This window comes from Amphiprion ocellaris, chromosome 2, assembly GCF_022539595.1.
Source record: "Amphiprion ocellaris isolate individual 3 ecotype Okinawa chromosome 2, ASM2253959v1, whole genome shotgun sequence".
Taxonomy (NCBI): Eukaryota; Metazoa; Chordata; class Actinopteri; family Pomacentridae; genus Amphiprion; species Amphiprion ocellaris.
The window spans coordinates 14,542,631-14,564,151 of NC_072767.1; the positions used below are offsets into that span (position 1 = coordinate 14,542,631).

Below are 21,521 nucleotides of genomic sequence, written 5' to 3' on the forward strand. Positions count from 1 at the left end.
CATTCTTTTGGTTTTTCAAGTCACAGCTTTACCTTTTCCAATCAGATTAGTTTGCCTCCCTCTGATTGGTGTTATCTGCTGAGCAGCGGAAGGAGGAACGCTCCCTGATCATAATGGTAACAGTGCAGCTGCGAAGGAGCTTAGATTGAGCAGGAAACCACGTGAGAATTAAACATGACAAAGGCTGTTTTGACCAAATGATGTGGAATCATAGCATCCATACTTCAGGCTAAACAAGAACACATTTCAACGTTCTGTTGGTGAAAAGTAGCTCCCTTCTAACCAAAAAGGAGGGAAAAAAGAATTAAGCAACTGGCTGTGCATCTGTTTGCTAACAGTTAACTGCCATAACTACTTCTGTGTTTTACATTGTGTTTTCAACTGTCCCAAAATGGCCAAAAAATGAATTAGTACACCTTTAAAAAGATGTTTCCATAATGTACATTTTTGGAGAAAACCAGTGGTGATCCTGCAGTAAAAGTAATAATATCACACTGTGAAAATACTCCAGTACAAATAAAAACCCTGCATTCATAACCTTACTACATAACACATCTACGGATCACCAGCAAAATGTACTTAAAGTATCAGCAGCAAGAATAATTATGCAGAAAAATGATTTCTTTCTGTGTTGTACTATTATGTGTTTTTGGATGAGTATTATAGCTGCATTAATGTGTATGTTGCATTTTAATGCTGTGGATGATTAGGGCTGAGCTGGTTTTACTTTCTTTATATTCTGTTTGTAACTGTGATCTATAGCAATGTGTCCTATTCTAGAAGATGATTACATGTCTGCGGTGTCGATGTCCTGTGAGAACCACGTTTCTAAAAAGTCAGCTTTTCATGAGTGCAGACGAAACCATACTTTGTTCAGCTTTGTGACAATGCATTCTCCAAATAATCCAATGGTTTTAAATAAATGTACATCTGAAGAAAAATGAGAATGTTCTCAAACTATAAAACAACAATTTAGTTTTTCAAAAAATAAAAAATAAAAATAAACAAATTTAGAGACGCAATGTTTTTACTGGACATGAAAGCATGAAAAATCTGACAAGTAGCTAGAAACTAAAGCTGTCAGATGAATATAGTGGAGTAAAAATCACAAAATTTGCCTTTGTGGTTCAGTTGAGTAGAAGTACACTGTCTCACAAAATGGAAAAAACTATGTACAGTACCATGAATTTGTACTTACTACTGGAGAAAACTGTTCCAGGATAAATCACGAATCTCAATTTTTTCCCCCCTATCACTTTCAAACGTTTGCTCCCCAAAAAAATAATTTGGTTTTACACTGAGCTGACTGCCAAATGACCAATTATTTTTAATCTACTGGGATAGATATCTTAAGACCTGCCCACATTTAAAAAAAAAAACAAAACACTTTTTCATAATTTTGGTGGACAGAGTCGTCAGAATCAGAGATACTGTTGCAAACCTAAATCTGAAAAAAAGATCTGTTAATGTGTTATATGTGTTCATTTTTACACATTTGTCACAGTGTCTGTATCTGTTCACTCGTTAGATTAAAAGAGAAAGTCAAGGCACCATAACTGTACACAAATCTGTATTGAAGTTATTGGTAAATTAACATATTAACAGCTATATTAGTAATACAAGAAGCATAGATGAGCACATTATGTAGTAGCTTACTGTTCTATAAAATACCACATCATATTCTTCCACAACAATATGTGATATAATTTCCTTTAATCCTAATGTACAGTTTGTGTTAATATATAAAAATATATGACAAGTACATTTAGGAGAAACAGAGACTTTTACACATCTGTAAAAGGGATAAATATCTAGAGCAATATACAAACACCACAACAAATCCATCTTAAGTACAGGGCAACCACTGTATTGGCTTTGTCAGGCAACAGTACTGTTGGTTTTGTTATGATCTAAAAATTGGCCTGTGGTTTGCATCAAGCTGGTGTTGAAACCTGATTTACACAGTGTTAGCAACAAGGAAAGGTTTCAGAATCATAAAATAATTAAAATTGCACGTTTTTGTGCAGAATATTTAATATTCTCCTGGTTTAATGTGTTTTATTGGGCAGCTTGAACTGCCAGAAACAAGCAAGGTCAGTGTGATGAGGAACATTTAGAATGAATTTCAAAAAATACACTACCGTTCAGACGTTTGGGGCCACTTAGAAATATCCTTATTTTTGAAAGAAAAGCAGTTTTCTCAATGAAGATAACATTAAATGAATCATAAATCCAGTCTAGACATTGTTAATGTGGTAAATGACTATTGTAGCTGGAAACAGCTGATTTTTAATGGAATATCTCCATAGGGGTACAGAGGAACATTTCCAGCAACCATCACTCCTGTGTTCTAATGCTACATTGTGTTAGCTAATGGTGTTGAAAGGCTAATTGATGATTAGAAAACCCTTGTGCAGTTATGTTAGCACATGGATAAAAGTTGGAGTTTTCATGGAAAACTTGAAATTGCCTGGGTGACTCCAAACTTTTGAACAGTAGTGGAGGTCAAATAAAGTAGAGACAGAAATAGTTTTTTTTACTAGATCTTCTGTGAAAAAGTGTTTGCTCACATACACATTTTATCAAAATTAAGAAAAAGCTCCAGAAACATGCATGGAAATAGTTATAGTCTCCTGCTGATGAGTTCAACTTTCTATGTGGCAGTGATGGCTCCCTCTGGTGGCAACATCCTGCAGTGCATCCAGTACAAAATAGACAAGTTCTACCGCAAGGACCAACAGAATTGAAGGCTGGAGTGTTTTTGGCTCTTCATCTTTCATATTTATGTAATGTTGGCGTTAGAAGTTGTTCTTTAAATCCAGGTCCTTTCCTCTGCAGCTGCAGTCTCTTTCATTTTTTTACTTTTTGTGTGACCCGATCATGACCTTAGACACAAAGTTGACAATGGCACTCGCCGGCTGCTCGGGGTCGTGTTCAGCAAACAGATGGCACACATTTTCAGTGTCACTCTGAGATTTCCTGGCTACAAATCCAAAGATCCTGGGAGGAAGAAAGAGACAAAGATTCAGAGACATTCTCACAGAAGCAGAGAAACTTTCAAGAGATGTTTTCAATACAGAGCAAACAACAGTCAGGTTTTAAATCCCATTCTGTTTTTTTAAAGTCTTTTACATACCCATTTGATACTTTCTGTATGCTAGAAGACATATGAGCTAAATAAGTAGTCAACTTCATGACTTAGCATTTCCAGCTGAAAACTGCAGCATGATGTTGACCGTCTCAAATACAGAGTTCCAGACGTCCGTGGTTTCATATATAACAAACTCAAGGAACCAATCGTGTCACCTTGCAGCGAACCCTAACCATTCTTCTGCAGAGGGTTTAGAGTTACATTTAAATCTTTAGGGCAGGAAGGAAATATTTTCATGGAAAAACTTTCAAGTATGTAAATATAATACACAGAGATGAGATTTTGTGGGTCTAATCAGTGAATGGAGTGGGAATTTAAATTGATACTGATAATGTTTTTGCTAGGCGTGCAACTCTCTCTGAAAGATATTAATAGTTCCACAATACAAATATCTTGCCCTCTGACCTGATGAGATCTTTCCTTTTAAACATTACAAGGAAATACATTTGCATGGAAACAAGAGCAGCTTCCCTCTGAACCGTAGAAAGACAACTGCTGACGCAATTTCTACTCGGTTCTGGATGTCAAACATTAACACACTGCTGTCTGAGGTACACTTTCTTTTACAATTCAGCCTTTGTGTCCATGGAGATAATTACATCACTCACTGTATTCCACATGATAATGCTGGCTGTCTTTGTCTGTGAGAAAACCATTGGTCCTTTTTCGTCTACAAAGCTGTGTGATGTTGCCATATTATATGTCACGTGAAAATGACAGTAACTTTAAATTTCAGTACATTTTCAGTCACCAGTCTCTGCCAGCTTGTAACTGCCTACACAGAGCTTGTACATTTTATATTGCGTAATCTACACTATTGTTCAAAAGTTAAATAAAATGGGGAAAAATGTTCTTTATCAGAGTTTTAGAGTGTGATCATTTTGGTATTCTACCTTTTTATACAGTCACCCTGAGGTAGCATGTACTCTGACACAGTGAGACACCTGATGTTTTGATAGCGCTGGATCTCAACTTAATTGAATCAGCATTTAACATTCAAGTATGTCAACCAGTTTCATGTGTAACTGGAAAAATACATTAATATTCTCGCTCTACTTAGTGCACAAATTGGTCTTGTATTATTTTTCTGAGTGAACTGTAGACCTTCAATAATTAAACCTTGACGCTTAGGAGTTCAAGCAAAAATCAATACAACCATGATACAGTGGTGATTATGTGCTAACATCATGAAAAAGATTTTTGTGAAATGAACTTACTTTGCAGTGGAGCCGCTGCCTCTTGTCCACCTGTTTCACACAGAATTACATTTTAAAATCACACGATCCGATTAGTAAGTCACAGCTTCTTGACAAGTCTGATCGTGCTTCTGTAGAAACTATTTTCTGCATATAAACCCACAATCAAAATTGCAGTAAGCTTCATAACATTAAGTCAGTGACCAAACTACTCACTTCCTCCCCTGTGGGTCCAGAGAACAGAATATTACAGTGTTGACAGCGTAGTGTCTTCTGAAAAACAACCTGCAGGATCAAAGAAAGACGGAGAGTCTGTAAGAACACGTGACTCCCGTGCAGCCTGTTGAATGTGTGTGTAAGTGTGTGTCTGGGCTGTAGGTGCACAGCCACTCACTTCCTCTGGTTGTCAGTGAGTGTGATTCCTTGTGCCGACACTTTGAAGTGGACGACAGTGGAGGCCGGTGGAGGGTCCATGGAGAGCGTCGTCGTGGTCGCCTTCTGAACTGCCTGGTGTCCCGTCAGAGACTCCAGCTCCACAGAGCCCAGGTACCACACATTGCACGCTACGCAGCCACAAAGAAAAGGAAAACAAAGTCTCTATCTACTGAATTTATTAAACAAAAAGGGACTTGTGTCTGAAGTTTCAGCTGAGGCTTGGTGTGTCAATAATAAAAGAACATGTTGTGTACATATGTGAATAATGAGTCTTGTACCTGCTCCCTGTTTGAGAAGTTCGGCTGCAGAGTTTGTTGCAGTTTGTGCAGACGAGTCATTTATCTCCTCCACTGGGTCTGCAAGCAAGAAAAAATAGTAGCAATGAGTTTATTGGCAAAAATGCATAAACCGAATCTATGCACTGTTCATTTCCATGCAATTTATGCTTTGTGCCAAGAACACACGCTGCATGGAAGGCTGAGAATTGCTAAATGATTACAAGTAAAATTCTTGTAGTTTAATTGTTCTGGGCCATTTTTCGCAATTTTTTTTTTGCCTCAGATTTCTCGTATGTTGTAGTATAAAATCGGGTGTGTAGTCAGGGCAAGCAGTGCTTGAGCAGTGAAAGCTAAAAACAAGCATTAGTTGTTGGTTCTTCAGCTCTGTTTGTCTCTCTGTTACCAACACCACACGCCACAATTCTCTGGCATTGTTTTTTTCAGCAATACGAATGACTACACATGCACAGTCATGACATTATAAGGAGTGATCAAACAGATTCCACAGGTTTCTCAGCGGTTGCCACTGTTAATGTGGACAAATAAAAGTACACAGAGCGGCCTGCAGTTTGTCAAAGGTGGTGTTGAAACCTGAGTTTTGCATTTTAACCAGAACAACAAGATTTCTAGAATTCTAATCACATTTAAGATCGGGGTGTGTTAGATATTGAAGTACATCAGAGAGGCGTCTGATCAGTCATCTGATTGTGCAGCATGACAACAAGGCCTTAACACAGCCGGAGTCATAGAGAACCAGAACAGCAGCAAGAGGAACAAGGAGTCCTACAGCTGACACCGTGGCCTCCACTGAGCCCTGATCTCATCATCACAACTGTTAGATTTCCAGCTTTCCAATGGTCCTTGAACTAATGATCTGTGCTGTGCTGTTTTGTAGGACAATTAATCAAATCTAAGCTTAAAATCGTCATCAAAATCTCTGTATTCTACATGCATGCTATTCCATAATTTTCCACTAGATCCTGTAAGGTGCTAAACATTCTGCCCTCAGCACACCTGAGAAGCCACGACTGACTCAGCTGTGACCCACAGACATGTGACAAAATCTGTGAGTTTTCAGACAGGAGGCAAGTATGAAAATATAATTAAATGGATTTGAGAGCAAAGTAAAACTTACTTGATAAATAAAATAAATGCTCCTTATTCAAAAATGGCACACAGAGAGACAAGGTGTGGCAAGATACAATAGTGAAATATCTTTCTAGACTTGATGTGCAGAGTGAAAAATGACTATTTTGTAGTTGTGATAAAAATGTAAGTAAAGTGTCTATAGTGCGTAGAGCTCACATTGTTTTTAAGTGTTGGTAACACTTCAGGCATATGGGTTCTGTAAAGCGTCTTGAGACAATCTGAATTTTAATTGGCACTATATAAAAAAACTGAATTGAACTTGTGGACACTTGAAAAATGTTAGACACTTTGATTCTGAATTCTCAAGAATTTTGATATTCAATTTGAATAAAACATCCATCCAACCATTATTTATACACCACTTAATTCTCATTAGGGTTGTGGAGGGGCTGGAGTCTATCCCAGCTGACTCAGGGTGAAGGCAGGGGACACCCTGGACAGGTCACCAGTCTATCACAGGACTACATATAGAGACAAACAATCACACTCACATTCACGCCTACGAACTATTTAGAATTACCAATTAACCTCAGCATGTTTTTGGACCGTAGGAGGAAGCTGGAGAACCCAGGGATAACCCACACATGCACAAGGAGAACATGCAAACTCCATGCAGAAAGATCCCAGGCTGGGATGCAAACCAGGGATCTTGTAGCTGCAAGGCGACAATTCTAACCACTGACACACTGCGCAGCCCCTTTTGTAAAACATATATCTAAAAAAAAAATAATTTTTCTTTCTGTCTTTTTTCTTTTTACTTTTTTTCAACTTATAGTATTATAACTTCATTGTACTGCACAGAAAATAGTTCTGAATTTTCTGTCTATCTATCATATGGTTGTACTGTTTCCATTGAGATGCAAACAAAAACAGCCAGAATCTACTTTTGTTTTAGAGCGTTAAAGAGGACTCTGAGTGAACAGAACAGACTCTTCTCAAACAGAAGGGTATGACACACAGCTGTACTTGTGATATGAAAGCATATTTTGACACAGAGATACAGTTTACCTCTGTCAGGCAGGATGAGTTTGCAGGGCAGAGCCAGAGGAGTGATGGAGTGCTGACACACCAGAGCTGTGAGACTTCCTGTCAGAATGAATAAATGTATTATTAACATTTCAAAACCGCAACGGCTGAACAGACTGAGAAAGAATCCAGTTGCACTGTTCCGTAGTGACCAGTAGAGGGTGGAAGAGGAAGAGGAAACACAAAATCTTGGATTCCAGTGCAGCTATAACCTCACTGAGTCCCCCCTGATGGACGTTTGACAGATGAGCTGGAAGGAGCTCACTGGGCTTTAGTCTTTGTTGTGCTATCTTTCCTATTTCACTGTTTCCATGCACTGCTCTCTTCTATATATTTATGATTGAAGGTTTGTTTTTTAACTCCTCACTGTAAATAATAAGCTCATTCTTTAACTATTCAGTAAAACGGCACCTGAAGCTGGAACTCTCTTGAGCACACAGAGGACAGCTGCAGTATTCTCACCAAAGTAGGGTTCGTTGGGGCAGCCTTTCAGACGAACTCCTTTCTGTGTGCACTCTATCAGGAAGTGTCTCACCAGCTCATTGGACAGATCTCCTACTGCAGAGACAAGTTCAGTAGATGTTAGTATAAGCACACCTGTATGTGACTAAAAAATTGTGTGTATAAAGAAAAAGATTGATAAGGAAGCAATATGCTATCTGGGCTGACGTACAGTGCTGAAAGCTGCACTTCAAAATGAATGCTCCATTTAACTTCAATATTTTTATAAAGTTAATGCACGTAGAATAGAGCATTTTACTTTTGCACTTTCCACTCACGTTTTTTACTCTGTTGCAGCACTGAGGGAGGAGGTGTGGCCACCTTCATGGCCAATCCATAGGCCCCACGAAATGAATGGCTGTCTCTGACAATGAATGAGCCGGGCTCTTTGTCCTTCAGCACGGCGATGGCTGTTCAGTAGGTCAGCACAGGGAGGAAGGTGAGACAAGCTAAAGTTAGAATCCTGTTCAGATTGTATATGGAGGAAACCTTTGCACAAGGGCGTATTATCTGTTCACAAGTGGCTGTTAGCCTCTCTGGTCCAATACCAATATTTACCTTGGTCTCTGGAAATGTCGGGCTTGTACCAGAACTTGGACGTGTCCTGAACAAACTTCACAGTGTCCTGCTTACTGCCAAAGTCTGCGAGACACAGATTAAAGCTTTCTGTTAGGTTTCAGGCTGGCTTTAGGCCAAACATTATCAGGCAGGAGAAAAAATGGAGACAGAAAGACTGGTTAAAGGATCAGTATACACATATTGCAAAAAGGGCGGGAAAGTATGTAATCTTTTAAAGGGTTTTATATTGACTGGTCTAGACTGCCTCTGGGATTTATGGTGCCACTCTTTAACTGAAGTAAATGAAGGGAGGTAAATTAACTTTTGTTTGTAGTACTAAATGCACTGAAGCCATCTGATGGCTCAGCAAAAAAGTGTATTTCTACAACCAGTGATGAATGAACCAATGAGAAACAGTTTGTCAGTAACACAGATCTTGCTGCACACAATCTTCACTGGTATGACAAAGTATTTCCTGTGTTTTCAACGTATCAAAAACTTTCTTGCACATTATATCTTATTTATTATTAAACGCCATCATTTAAAACATCAAGACTTTTTGTTTCTTACAATTTTATAATTTTTGTCTTGTAAAATTGTAAAAATCCTTACTTCTTAATTATTTTTTACTTATTTCTCAAGTTTTTTTGAATGCTTTTGCTTAAATAAAGTGTTTCTAATGCTGCTTCTCTCTGCTCACAAAAGTAAAAAAAAAGAAAAAAAGTTGAAACTATGGATTACATAGACTAATGATAGAAATGCTGACCCCAACAACTCACCAGTAGGTTGGAAAGGCCCGCCATCTTGCCACTCTACTTTAAAAACTTGGCAAAAATAAACTCTTTCTATGAGATTCTGTATAAAACTAAAAATCTGCACTGACCAAAGCAACTGAGAAGCCATTACTGAACAGTCATGTGACAAAAATGTAGGGATTTTTGGGTGAACTACAGGTAGTGTTTACACACAGCAGAAATGAAATGAGTACGGAAACAAAATAAAGTTGTAAATAATCAAGTATTTATAATATGTAGAGACATTATTTTTCACCATGGTTATCCCTGTGAAGACTTGGAAAAATGCTGATTCCAGGTATTTTCAATTGTAACAAAATAAATAATCGAATAAATTCAACCTTTACTTCATCTTTTTTAAACAATTTATTACAATAAAGCTTTGTTATACTGCATGGACTTGGAGCAAACAGGAGCAAAACACAACCAGGAACTGCTTGGGTTTCAGAGGGATAATAAGCATAAGAAAAATTCCATGAATTCCCATTGTTTTCAGGGTTTTAAGGGATATTTTAAATGTCATCATCACTTACAGCATTGTTCGCTCTGTACTATAAACAGAATCAATTTAATTTATCTTTCAATTGGTGCTGATTTAGAATGTTGTCAAGGGGTGAAAGACTGGATTTGGAAAACCATTATTCATATTATTGCAAAGGTTGGCTGAGTGATTGAGCAAACTGCCGACAGAGGAGAGTATTTGAAAGCGCTGCAAAATAAAAGTTGACTTTTCTCTGTCAAACTAATATTTGCAAGGTTACATACAAAATACCTCAATGTTTTTTTTGAAATTTAGGGAACTTATCATTTCTCAGCAGACACTATCAGGGACAGTGTACCTGCTCCAGGTGACAGGATCCCACTGAGTCCTCTGAGGGGGTCGGAAGTCATGGAAGACGAGAAGGGGATGCTGAGACTGCTGCCACTGTGAGGGCTGGAAAAACCACTCAAAGAAGGGGAGCGTGAGCCAAGGTCTCCCCCCTCACCCCCTCTTCTCTTCTCAGGCAGCAGCGGAGCGAGGTCCCCCTCTCCCCCGAGGTTCAGAGTCCCGAGGCCCTCCATGGCCTCCAGCAGGCTGTGCTCCAGGCCGCCGTTCCCCAACAACAGTGAGGACAAGTCTGCGCTGTCTGTCCCCCTGTGGACCCCACGACTCCCACCCAGGCCTTTCAGGGCGCCCCGGGGAGAACTGTGGGCATTGGGAGTGCTGAGCGAGAGAGGGGGTGAGGGCTGGGGAGGATACGGGGAGTTTAGGGAGCTTGGAGTCTGATCATGCCACACTGGAGGAGGAGTGGAGCTATGAAGGAAAAAGAAAGTGGAAATGAAGGCATACAGGTACACACAGGTACCATACAGGAAGACACACATTAATAAAGACAAATGAAAGCATAAAAGACATGAGGAGTGGAAATGAATGAACATTAATCAGGGCGATGTGTAAAAGCTTAATCTGAAGGAGCAGCAGAAGCAGTAAACTGATGAAGGTCCAGCACAGTTCTATGGATGGAGATGGATGTCCAAATGAGACAGACAGACAGACAGACAGACAGACAGAAAAGCAACAGTTTCTCAGATATAAACACTTTACAACTGTCAATACATCCATCTATTGTCCTCTGCTTATCCGGGGTCAGGCTGTGGTGGCAGCAGGCTAAGCAAGTCATTCCAGACAACCCTCTTCCTAGCAACACTTTCCAGCTCATCCTAAGGGGAACCCAGGGCATTCCCAGGCCAGATGAGATATATAATCCCTCCAGGGAGGTCTGGCTCTATACCAGGACTCCATGACACCAAGAACTGTGGGAGTTTAAGGACCCTACAGTATTAGTAGGGTGTTCCTAGAAACTGAGTTGTTGTTGAGTGGTGGTGTACCTGTCTGTGTGAGGGAGGGGGCTGCCTGATGATACTGAGCACATGGAGCCAAAGATCCTCTGACAGGAAGCAGGAGTGACAGACACGTCTGACCTGAACAGCTCTCCTTCTGTGGAGCTGCTGGTGTGGTTCATACTGTCCAGGAAACTCCGTGAATCTGAGGAATAGAGGAATAAAAAATTATAAGCATCCCCTCCGACTACGTCCATCCATTATATATACTGCTTAATTCTCATTAGGGTCATGGGGGGCTGGACTCTATCCCAGCTGACTTAGGGTGAAGGCAGGGGACACCCTGGACAGTCTATCACAGGGCTACATATAGAGACAAACAATCACACTCACATTCACACCTACGGACAATTTAGAATCATCGATTAACCTCAGCATGTTTTGGACTGTGGGAGGAAGCCAGAGAACCTGGAGAAAACCCACTCATGCACAGGGAGAACATACAAACTCCATGCAGAAAGATCCTGGGAAGGCAGGGACATGAACCAGGGATCTTCTAGCTGCAAGGTGAAAGTGCTAACTACCGAGCCACTGTGCAGCCCCTCTGACTAAATGTGGTTTCAAGATATGTTTAAAAATAATAATAATCATAATTAAACTGTAAAAACTCCTAGAAAGTGATACAGTTCCATATCCGCTCACTGCCGACTGGTATTTGTGTTTGCCTTCATTGGGACCAGTGAGAGAGTTGTAATGCACCTGTCATGTTTTAAAATTAAACAACTTATTTTACCTTATTTATTTTGGGGATAATTCCTGGAGTAGTGGATTACTATTAGGATTTTAATTTGGCAGACCATCATAACTAAAATAAGAAATGAAATGGATACATGGATGAATCGTGCAGAATGAGCATTAAAACGTTAACAATCAGCACAAATGAACACATTTGGAACATGATGGGTGAAGTCAGTATACTTCTGGAGTTCGTCTGGCGTCTGAAGATAAAAGCTGAGAATCACTGCTCTACATCGATCCGGAGCAGTAAACCAAAGCAACAAATCTTGTGAAGCAGAGACTGATAGCTACAGGAGAGGCAGAGGTGTGTGTGCTGTGGGAGGGAGGCCACTCCAAACATCCCAACATGACATCCTGACATCCTGAACACGCAGTGTGTCATTCAGCAAACACGAGGGCAGGCCTCCTCAGGCCACAGACAGGACTGTGAAGTATGAGTCACCGTGAAAACAGTCAATCATTATAAAGACCTCCTTGTTCGGCTGGCTGCCACCCCCCAGCCCTCTCCTCTCTTCTGCTCCTTCCCTCCATTCAAGCGTTTGAAGATGGAGGGTTTCGGGCTCAGCTTCCAGTTTTGTTTGCGATCATATTGGACAAGCAGCATCATCTCGAGGGTATTATATAACCACATGTGCTTTAATGAATTCAGAGAATGCAAATGAAGTTTCAGTGTAGAAATGTTCAGAGATGTCTTATGTTTTAAACTACCCATCCGTTTACAGTATAAAAATGCTGCATAAATGTATATGTTTATATAATGACACAGTATATGTGTATATGATAAGGTAAAACAAACAAAAAAAAAGGCCTTCTGCTTGGGAAATCTGATTCCTTTTGGTATCTAAATACACTTTACTAACACAAAACAGGAAACAACTCAAGGTTAACTTGCTTACTTTTTACAAAATTCTTCCCCCCAGTCCACAAATTCATATCAATGCTCTTCCAGTTGTTCAATGAAAATTCCGTAAAAATTTTGAGCAACTTAAGCCCTAACAGTTTTGTTGCCCATTGTCTGTTCCTAAAATAAATTATAAATCAGAACTCATTTTTGCCCACAGGTCCCCTGAAGACAAATTCAGCTATTATACACCTAGGATTTTTTGACACAAGAACTATATTCATAATGGAGCATTTTTAAGTAAAGAATCTAAATAATGTTGAAATGCTTTGATTTATTAACCTAACTTTCTCACAGCTCAGTGTTTCCCACACACATTTCTACTGTGCTGACATTATCTACGGTGTATCAGATGTCCAAAGGTGTGAACTTACTGGCAGCTGCTCTGAGCAGGACTCGCTTAAACATGCTGAAAGTTACGTTTAGTATGTTCACTGTCTGTCTGTAAGTAATAAAGTACACTTTATATTGGATTATGTGTTTTTCACTTGCTTATGTTAATCCATTTCCTTACTACTTTTCAAGGAGAAAGTTTGTAGTGTTCATGATTTTACTCCATTTGATAGCTGAAGTTGTTTTGCAGTTTGAAAGTTCTAAAAGCAAAGCATTTGATCCATTTTTCAAATATAGAATTTATTTAATCAGTTGAATCATTGAATATGATATAAGTTTTAATAACAACATTTTTGCTTGTGATTTGTGTGATTTTTAGTTGCTTCAATACAGAATGCTCTTTCATTTTCATTACTGTATATAATTACTATCATGATTTAGTCCTCTTTTTGATATGAACAGAAAGTTGTTTCTGTACATATCAAATGTGGCTGTCACCATTTTTCAGGGAAGACCTCAGTAATTTACCTGTTGGGGATAAAAATACAAAAACAGATGTTTTGCTGAAACTCAGCTTATTGATAAGGACTGTTTTAAAAAAAAGAATTAAATGAATAGGGACAAGCGCATTACTTTACATTATTTTTTATTCATCATTACACTGTCAAGTTTGTAATTATTCTTTCAATATAAATGTAAATGCTTGAATTTTGTAAAATAAATAAATAAATAAATAAAATATAATCCCATGTGTGTCTTTTTGGTTGATTCATAATTAGCTGAATGCAACTCTAGGATTTTATACTTCAGTAAAAGTACTAACATGGCAAACATTCTGTCCTATATAATCTGGTAAGTGTACTTAAAGCAATACAAGAAAAAGCACTATCAATGTAGACAAATGACACATACAAGTGTTATAATATTGATTAATAATGTTAGATATCGCTTGATTAATATTACTCATACAAGATTGTGCTCTTGTAGATGGTAAAAGTGGGGCTAATTTATAACTATTTTCAAAATTTGATGAACTGATTGATTTTTTTGGTGTAGAAATTTAAGATTCACACATCACAAAAGCTTGTGTTGTCCAACCAGTAGTACTCAAGTGAATGAGTTGAAGGGAACGTCTTCAAATAATCATTACACTTAATTTTTGTAGTAATAAAAAAAGTAATTATTATAATTTTAGCAATCATGCTAATTCATTTTAGAAATTAAGCTGAGAAGGTGAAGCCATTCAATGTTTGAATCTATGCATTAAAAACAACTTAAATAATTATAAAAATCGTTTCCAATTAATTTGACTTAAATCAGTTCATTGACCAATAGTTTACTTTAAGATAATTAACAATAGTTTTGAGCTCTTCATTTCATTTGTATAAAAAAATATGAATTTGTAAAGTAATTGGTAACTAAAGCTGTCAGATAATTGTAGTGAAGTGAAAGTAAAGAACTGTATGAAAAGAAAATCAATAAAGTTTCAAATGTGTAGGACCGTACAGTGCAGTATTACCTGGAGTATCTGATACACCAAACACAAACAGCTGACAACTTGCACTTTCTGAGGTTAAAGGTGAAGAGTCCAGAGCAGGTTAGGTTGTGTTCTGCCTCTAATTAGACCTAAATATCCCTGACAACTCACACACACTGCTCCACTAATGCACAGCTCAGACAGCAAAGACAGCCCATGGTATTAGTTGATGTTGTTGTTTACAGGGAACCAACACAAACACAGACCGACGGCAGGGCCACAGGATTCCTCAAACATTCCCACAGTCACTGTCAGTCTTCTCTCTCGGGATGATTCCCAGAAAGCAGCCACATTTCGTTCCTCTCTGTTCCCACGGCCGATTCTCCTCGCTGTGGTTTGTCACATCTGCTGCGCATCCCAGCTCGTCTTAATGACAGAACAGTCCGAACTGTGGCAACGACGACTGACCCCACCCTGACCTCTGACCTCAGAGAAGACTCTCCACAGGTCGTTATTACACCCTCACACACCTTTCACCTCCTGTATCCATGCTACACAGTATCCACAGCTACACACTTCTAGCTGCACAGACATTAATGAAGGATCCCAGAGAGACAGAGCAACTGTGCTGAGTGTGACACAGAGTACAAGTCAGTTCACTTAATTATGAAAACTCTGCCAATAAATCTACCTTCTCTGTCTCTTAGATTATCCCAAATGGCACAACTCCTGCCTATTATACTGAAAACTGAGTCAAATTAACTTGTTTTAAAGTTTGAAAATGTGGAAAAAAATACATTTTCACAGTGAAACTTCTGATGTTCACATTTTCAACATTTTTGGGAAATTTGTGAACATTTTTTGGTGGAAAAAAAGAAATGTTAAAAAAAAGTTTCTTAAGATCATTCCTAAAAAAGTCAACCAAAATCCAGCAAATTTCGCTGGATTTTGCTTGATTTTTTTGGGAATGTTTTTAAAGAAAATATTAGAAGTTTTACTGACATACATGTAGTCACTAGATATTTTTAGGATTTTTTTGGAAGATTTTTACAAATTTTTTGAAAATATTTACAAGAATTTTCCTGCCAAATTTGGGGGATGTTTTATAATAAAATTTTTAAGGGAAACTTTTAAGGAATTATTGGAATTTTCTTTCTGAAGGCTTTGCAAATTTTCAGAAATCTTGGGAATTTTTTTGCTACATTTTTGGATTTTTATCAGACGGGTGCTGGTTGATGAAGACAACAGGAGGGTTAAAGGCTTCTTACAGGCGTGTATTTATTATTTATTAGTCCTGCTTGTCTTTTTAATTCTTCAGGTATCGAGACATTTATACATGTGTTTCGTACAGAGTGCAATAGTCAGGACTGCTTTATTTCTTCAACTGTCTGATATGGTTGCTACTTACTTATGGTATACTTAAGAACTGGACATTCTTATACCTTACTCCTGTTTTTTTGTGCTTCTGTCCTACTGATAGTATTATGTTACCCATGAGCACATTACTGGATTACATGGCAGGTGCTGCAGCAATGCAGTTTCCCCTTGGGGATTAATAAAGTATTTATGAAGCTATGGAACATAGAGTAAAAGTGAGCACACTCCAGTACAGCATCTAATGACATGAGAAGGATTCTGTGTAAACATCTACTTCACACTTGGCAGGTGTAATGTTTGCTTCATCATATTTTGGCAGTTTTTTGTGGCGCTTTCTCAACAGTTGGATGCACCATACAGAAACAGGCAGGACCGGCAACTGCATGGGGCCCCAGGCCTTTAGGTGGCCCCTGAGGGCAGACAAACTCTACCCTACAGCCAAGTCTCACAATGTGGCAACCACACTGACCGTCACCCCCTCCCCCTTAAACAACTAGCAGTTCATTTGCAATGACATCTCAGTAGGAAGCCTTGCTTCAGGGGCATTCTTCTGGCTACCTGGTGGGTGGTCCCATTCACAACAGTTTTCTAGAAAGTGATTGAGAATGAAGACAAGTGGGAGAATTTTGGAAAAGGCTTTGTTGTCTATATTGACAATAAAATGGAAACAACGCATTTTCCGGCAGGTGATAGACAGCAATGTGAATCACCCACAGATGCTGAGTGAAAATTCCTCTTTTCATTGGAAGAAGACAAGGACTTCTAAACTTACAAATTACTGGTGTGTTTATATCCTAATGCTTCAATAAGAGACTTTCCATGGCCATAAGTGTGACTCCACACTGAGCTATGCTCGGTGACGGGGTGGGAGTGTGGAGGATCGGATCAGAATTGGGTTTCAATGGTTTTTGGGGTACTCCAGGCTGTTTTGAAAGGGCACTGCACTAGTAATGATGTCCTCCCTTTGTCACCAGAGGGTGTTGACACTCTGCAGCTCATTAGCCCAATTTCAGTCTCCACAATCACAGACTTTGAGGTGCGTTCCTGAGAAGCGCATGACAGCTTAGGATTGTCCCACTGTCAAATCATCAAGTGCATGAGGGGTCAGATGAGTACTTTTTAAAGCTGTTTTATAACTTCTCTGTAAGTCTGTATATGTGCAGATTGTCCTGCTCCCCACTAAATGTAAACAAACAATGGATGGTGGTGCTTGATAGGTAAAAGGTGACAGTAAGGATGCATTGTCCTCATCTGATCCACCACTTGCTCTCTTATGCTTTTGCTGTGGTATTTCAGTGGAAACCTAAAATTTTGCCACATAGCTGATTTGAAAGAAGGAAGCCCATCCTCTAGCTCTGCTTAAGCTTCTTTTAGCATGACATGCTAACTTTCTAACAGCTTAATGCTTAAGGTGATGTTTTGAAATTTGGTCCCACATTACATTCTTCAATCTGTGTACTGTGTATTCTCTGTAGGATTGCCCATACCATGACATCTGAACAAACTGACGTGGAATTTTGCGTAAATATTCATATTCCCCTCATGATGCATTGTAATAATGTTAGTGATGCCTTAACTTCTGTTCCAGCTCCAACATCAGACCCAAATTTCAACTTGTACAATACGACTTTTATTAATTCCATCAATCCCACCTGTCAAGTAATTTGCTGCAAATTAGCAAATGTTAGCACAATATCCAAAACTAAGATGGTAATCATTATATCAGCTGAACAAGACACCTGATTATCTTTTAAACTGTGGGTTGTTTCTTCATTTTCTGAAAACACAGAGTGCTCTTTCCCTTCAGTTTGTTTTCTCTTCACTTGTGCATAGCACTGACGGAACACAAAGCCTCTTCAGTTTACGGTCGAATCGTGCAAAACCTTTTCCAGATGGCACAGACCCATGTGGGCACGACTGCCAACCACCACCAGCAACCCCCCTCAACCCATAACACACACACACACACACACACACACACACATTCCAGATTACAGAGAGCGACGGCTGGATGGCTCCGACTGCAAATGTGCGCATACCTTCATGCTTTGAACAAAGATAAAACTCAGTAATCAATAAAACTGCAGGAAGGTTATCTGGAACTAATATTTCCCTCCTGAGACCAGGCTATCTGTTGCATAAGCAGGATGGCATGAATAGAAACACAGAAGAAACAAAGAGAAAGATGAAAAACATACAGTTGTCACATGTTTCATCTGACAAAGAAACTCATTGTCTTGTTCATCCCAGCAAAGAAGGCTGAGCCTACACACATGCATAAACACAATGATGCGCATGCAGTAATGCTGGATAAACACCCTGCTGACCACAGGAATGTGAATGCAAGCATTCAGTCTCCACAGACGCTCAGACTGAGGCTGACAGGTCAGAAGGTCTGCAGTTTGTTACAGCTGTTCACAGCGATCACAGGCTGCAGCTTCTCAGGGGGATAGAGGGACAAGGGGGAAACAAAAGGAGGAGGAAGACACCTGCTGCTGCCCAAAGACCCACTGAGGCTCTGCATTATTGAGTAATATTCATTTAAAAATAGCTTAGACTACAGGCAAACTTCCTGATCATTACAGTAAATTTAAAGGCTAATCTCTAATAGGACAAATAGTCAGTACTGGACGTTGATGATAATGATGCTTAAAGCCTGAGTTGCACCTTGATTTCCAAATAAAATTCTTCCAACATGCTCATTTGGATGAATTAAGCTCTGTTTCCTGTTTACAAACCGCTGAGGGTGAGCAGGAAGGCTGAACACACGCTGCCACAATGAAACTTTATATATAGACATTTTCTGTTTTTAGTAATGAAGCCAGTTGGTGGAAACCAGTAAAATTCCTGTCTAGAGTTTAGACTGCATGCATCATTTGTAAAATGTTGCCTGTTTGGTCAACATTTAATGTGGCACATGGGATGTCAGCAATAAACTACCAGAGCTACAGTCTACATGCATGCTCTCTCTGCGGTATCTCTTGGCAATATCACAATGCAATCAGCCGTCTGGTGCAGATTTTCCTCCTTAATAGAAATCAGTCAACCTCAGTTTGATGTGTTTTCCCTCCTCTCCCTGCTATTTAGAAGCTCGGAGTCCAAGCTGAACATATTTCTGTAGGGAGGACAGACTAGTAGGTGGTCAACAGTAAATCAGATTCCTCAGTCCTCTGTTGATGTTCGAACTGACAGCTTCATCAGCTCAGTAGCGTGGCAGAGGAGAGGCCCAGGAACTAGCCAGCTGAAGGAGTGAAGAATAACAACACTGCCAACGAAGTGGCAAGAGATAAACAGGGTGAAGGTTGACAGTAAACAAGGCTGTGTTTGAAGAGAATACCATCATCACCGAGGGTTTTATTGGTGTCTAAAGTATTCTGATAATGACTTCATAGCCTCGTGCCATGGTTTCACCCAGACAGGTTCCACCAGCAGCAGCAACAACACAATCCCACTTCTGTCTGTGCTCTGTTTCATTTTCCTCCAGCTGAAGATGAATATCAATGTTTTTCATTTATCAGGGAAGTCTGCAGTTGAAAACGTCTCAGATATTTGATCATGTTTTCAAGCAAAGTGAAATTCCTCAGACTTAACCCATCTGGAAAAATGATCAGGATTTTTCTCCTGCTGGTGGATCCATACATGTCTGTAGGCGTCACGCTGTGTCTTTCTTTCTTACTTCTTAGGTGAAGATATTTACATGCATAACTATCAAAATGTGAGTCAAAAGATAGCTGCTGTCTTGTTGCTCTGATAGACGGGTTTTTTTGGGGGGAGTGAAAGCAAATGCTTAGGTTTAAAACATCGTGAGTTAGAAGATATTTTTTTCAAAATAGTAGCATTTGTAAACTTCAGATTTTACACATTTGTACCTAATGAATGTCTAATAATTTGGAGACCTGCATTTGTACAATACTAGTGTTAGTTACTGAGAAACTTGTATCACCTTGGAATCAGAATCAGCTTTACTGTCCAAGTATGTGTACACAACAAATAATTTGACTCCTGTTGCTCTCAGAGTGTTTACCTATGTACAACTATAGATATGTGTAAAAGAGCATGTTTAAACTGAACCAAAGTGTCATCGGAAAAATTAAAATGATCCTAAATTTAGTGCAAAATGTGATTATTAACAATAACTACTGAAATCTTATAGAGCAACAGAGGGCACTGTTGCTGGAAATAAACAAATATGAACAGGTATGAGGTTCAGGATTGGGATTCAAAATCAGGTGGTCGTGTCCTTAGTCTGATATAAATGTCCATTGATGGCCTGTGGGCGAAACAGTTCTTGTTTGTGGCTGTTTTGGAATTCAACGCGATGGGTCTGCAATGGTGAAATCCGCCCATTTTCTAACTTTGAATATATAAATCTTGTATGGAAGGCAGATCGGCCCGAGTGATTCTCTCCACAGTCCTGATTGTCCGTTGTAGGCTGTACCTCTCCTTAAGTTTTCCAGTCCCTCCTGGGGGATCCCAACATGCTTCCTGGCCAGATGAGGTATGTAATCCCTCCATAGCATTTTAGGTCTATCCCAGGGTTTCCTACGAGTGCCTGGAAAACCTCCAAAGGAAGACACCCTGGAAACATCCTAATCAGATGCCCAGACCACCTCAGCTAGCGTCTTTCTATGTGAAGGAACACCAACTATACTCCAAGTTCCCTCTGAATGTCCAAGCTCTGTACTCTATCTCTATGCTGGGCTCTGCCACCCTACGGAGGAAACTCACTTTGACAGGTTGTTTCTTAAATCTTCCAGTCTCTACCAGTCATTTAAAACAATAAGTGAGGGTTGGAACATCTATCAGTTGGTAAATGTAGACAGTCCGGTACAATGCGTGCAATACTGCTGATGCTGCACCAGTCCGTCTGCCCATCTCACCTCCCACTTTTCCATCACTTATGAGCAAGATCTCAACATACCTAAACTGCTTTGCTTGGCGCAGCAACTCACCCCCAACCCAGAGGTGCTGCATGCACAGAAAGTAATGACTTGATGAAGCCAACAGAACCAGATAATTTCCAAAAAGCAGAGATATGACTCTGAGGTTTCCAAAGTAGACATCCTTCTTGCCTCAGCTGTGCCTTCAGATCCTGTTCATGACTACCACAAACAGGGACAGAGACATGAGACAACTTTAGTGAAGTCCTACACCTACTGGAATCAGTACAGTACAGTATACTTCATTGCCCCCTTGCAGGAAAATGTCTTTGACTTAAATTCTCCACAGCCATAGCTGCAGCTAATTTTAACCTCAAATTACACATACTGCAAACACGGTGCTGTTGTTGTTCTACGCTGCCTGATGTAGCGGCTTGCTTCAGTGCTGCTCTTATACAGAAGAAGTCTCATGGGCTGTATATAGATCCCATACTTCCTATAGTCCCGCATACTTTGTTATTTAGTTGTAAACCACAGATGTACCAGACATCATTACATCATCAGAGTTTACATGCAAGACAATGGATGTTCTGGTAAATCTCACACAGGCTGAGCTTGTGACAGCACAGATGCTGAGGAACAGAATCCTTGTTTATTTCTTTCCACTTTGGTGTCTGCCCCCGAACTGGCCCTCCGTTGTTAACATTTTCCATCTTGTGGTTTAATTTTCTGCGTTTTTGCCCTTAATTTCCTGCAGTCCTGCAAAAGTTAAATGTCTCTCATATAGTAGACGTCTGTACAGTGTCTTTGAACAATTCTCATGAACAATTTTGTCCCAAAGGAAGT

At 39.5% G+C, this 21,521-nt stretch overlaps 1 protein-coding gene across 2 annotated transcripts in view; it reads right to left on the reverse strand.

Moving 5' to 3' along the window:
* Positions 1–1,553: 1,553 nt before the first annotated feature.
* Positions 1,554–21,521, reverse strand: part of si:ch211-191a24.3 (tensin-3) — a 61,410-nt gene continuing 41,442 nt past the window's right edge. For both annotated transcript variants that reach the window (XM_023272313.3, XM_035949070.2), the window contains 11 exons: positions 10,958–11,114; positions 9,928–10,382; positions 8,295–8,378; positions 8,015–8,146; positions 7,698–7,793; positions 7,218–7,295; positions 5,061–5,138; positions 4,742–4,910; positions 4,564–4,632; positions 4,369–4,398; positions 1,554–3,000 (listed from right to left, as the gene is read on the reverse strand). In XM_023272313.3, the coding sequence (XP_023128081.2) occupies positions 2,859–3,000; positions 4,369–4,398; positions 4,564–4,632; positions 4,742–4,910; positions 5,061–5,138; positions 7,218–7,295; positions 7,698–7,793; positions 8,015–8,146; positions 8,295–8,378; positions 9,928–10,382; positions 10,958–11,114 (1,490 nt within the window). In that variant the 3' untranslated portion in view covers positions 1,554–2,858. The remainder of the gene's footprint in view (positions 3,001–4,368; positions 4,399–4,563; positions 4,633–4,741; positions 4,911–5,060; positions 5,139–7,217; positions 7,296–7,697; positions 7,794–8,014; positions 8,147–8,294; positions 8,379–9,927; positions 10,383–10,957; positions 11,115–21,521) is intronic.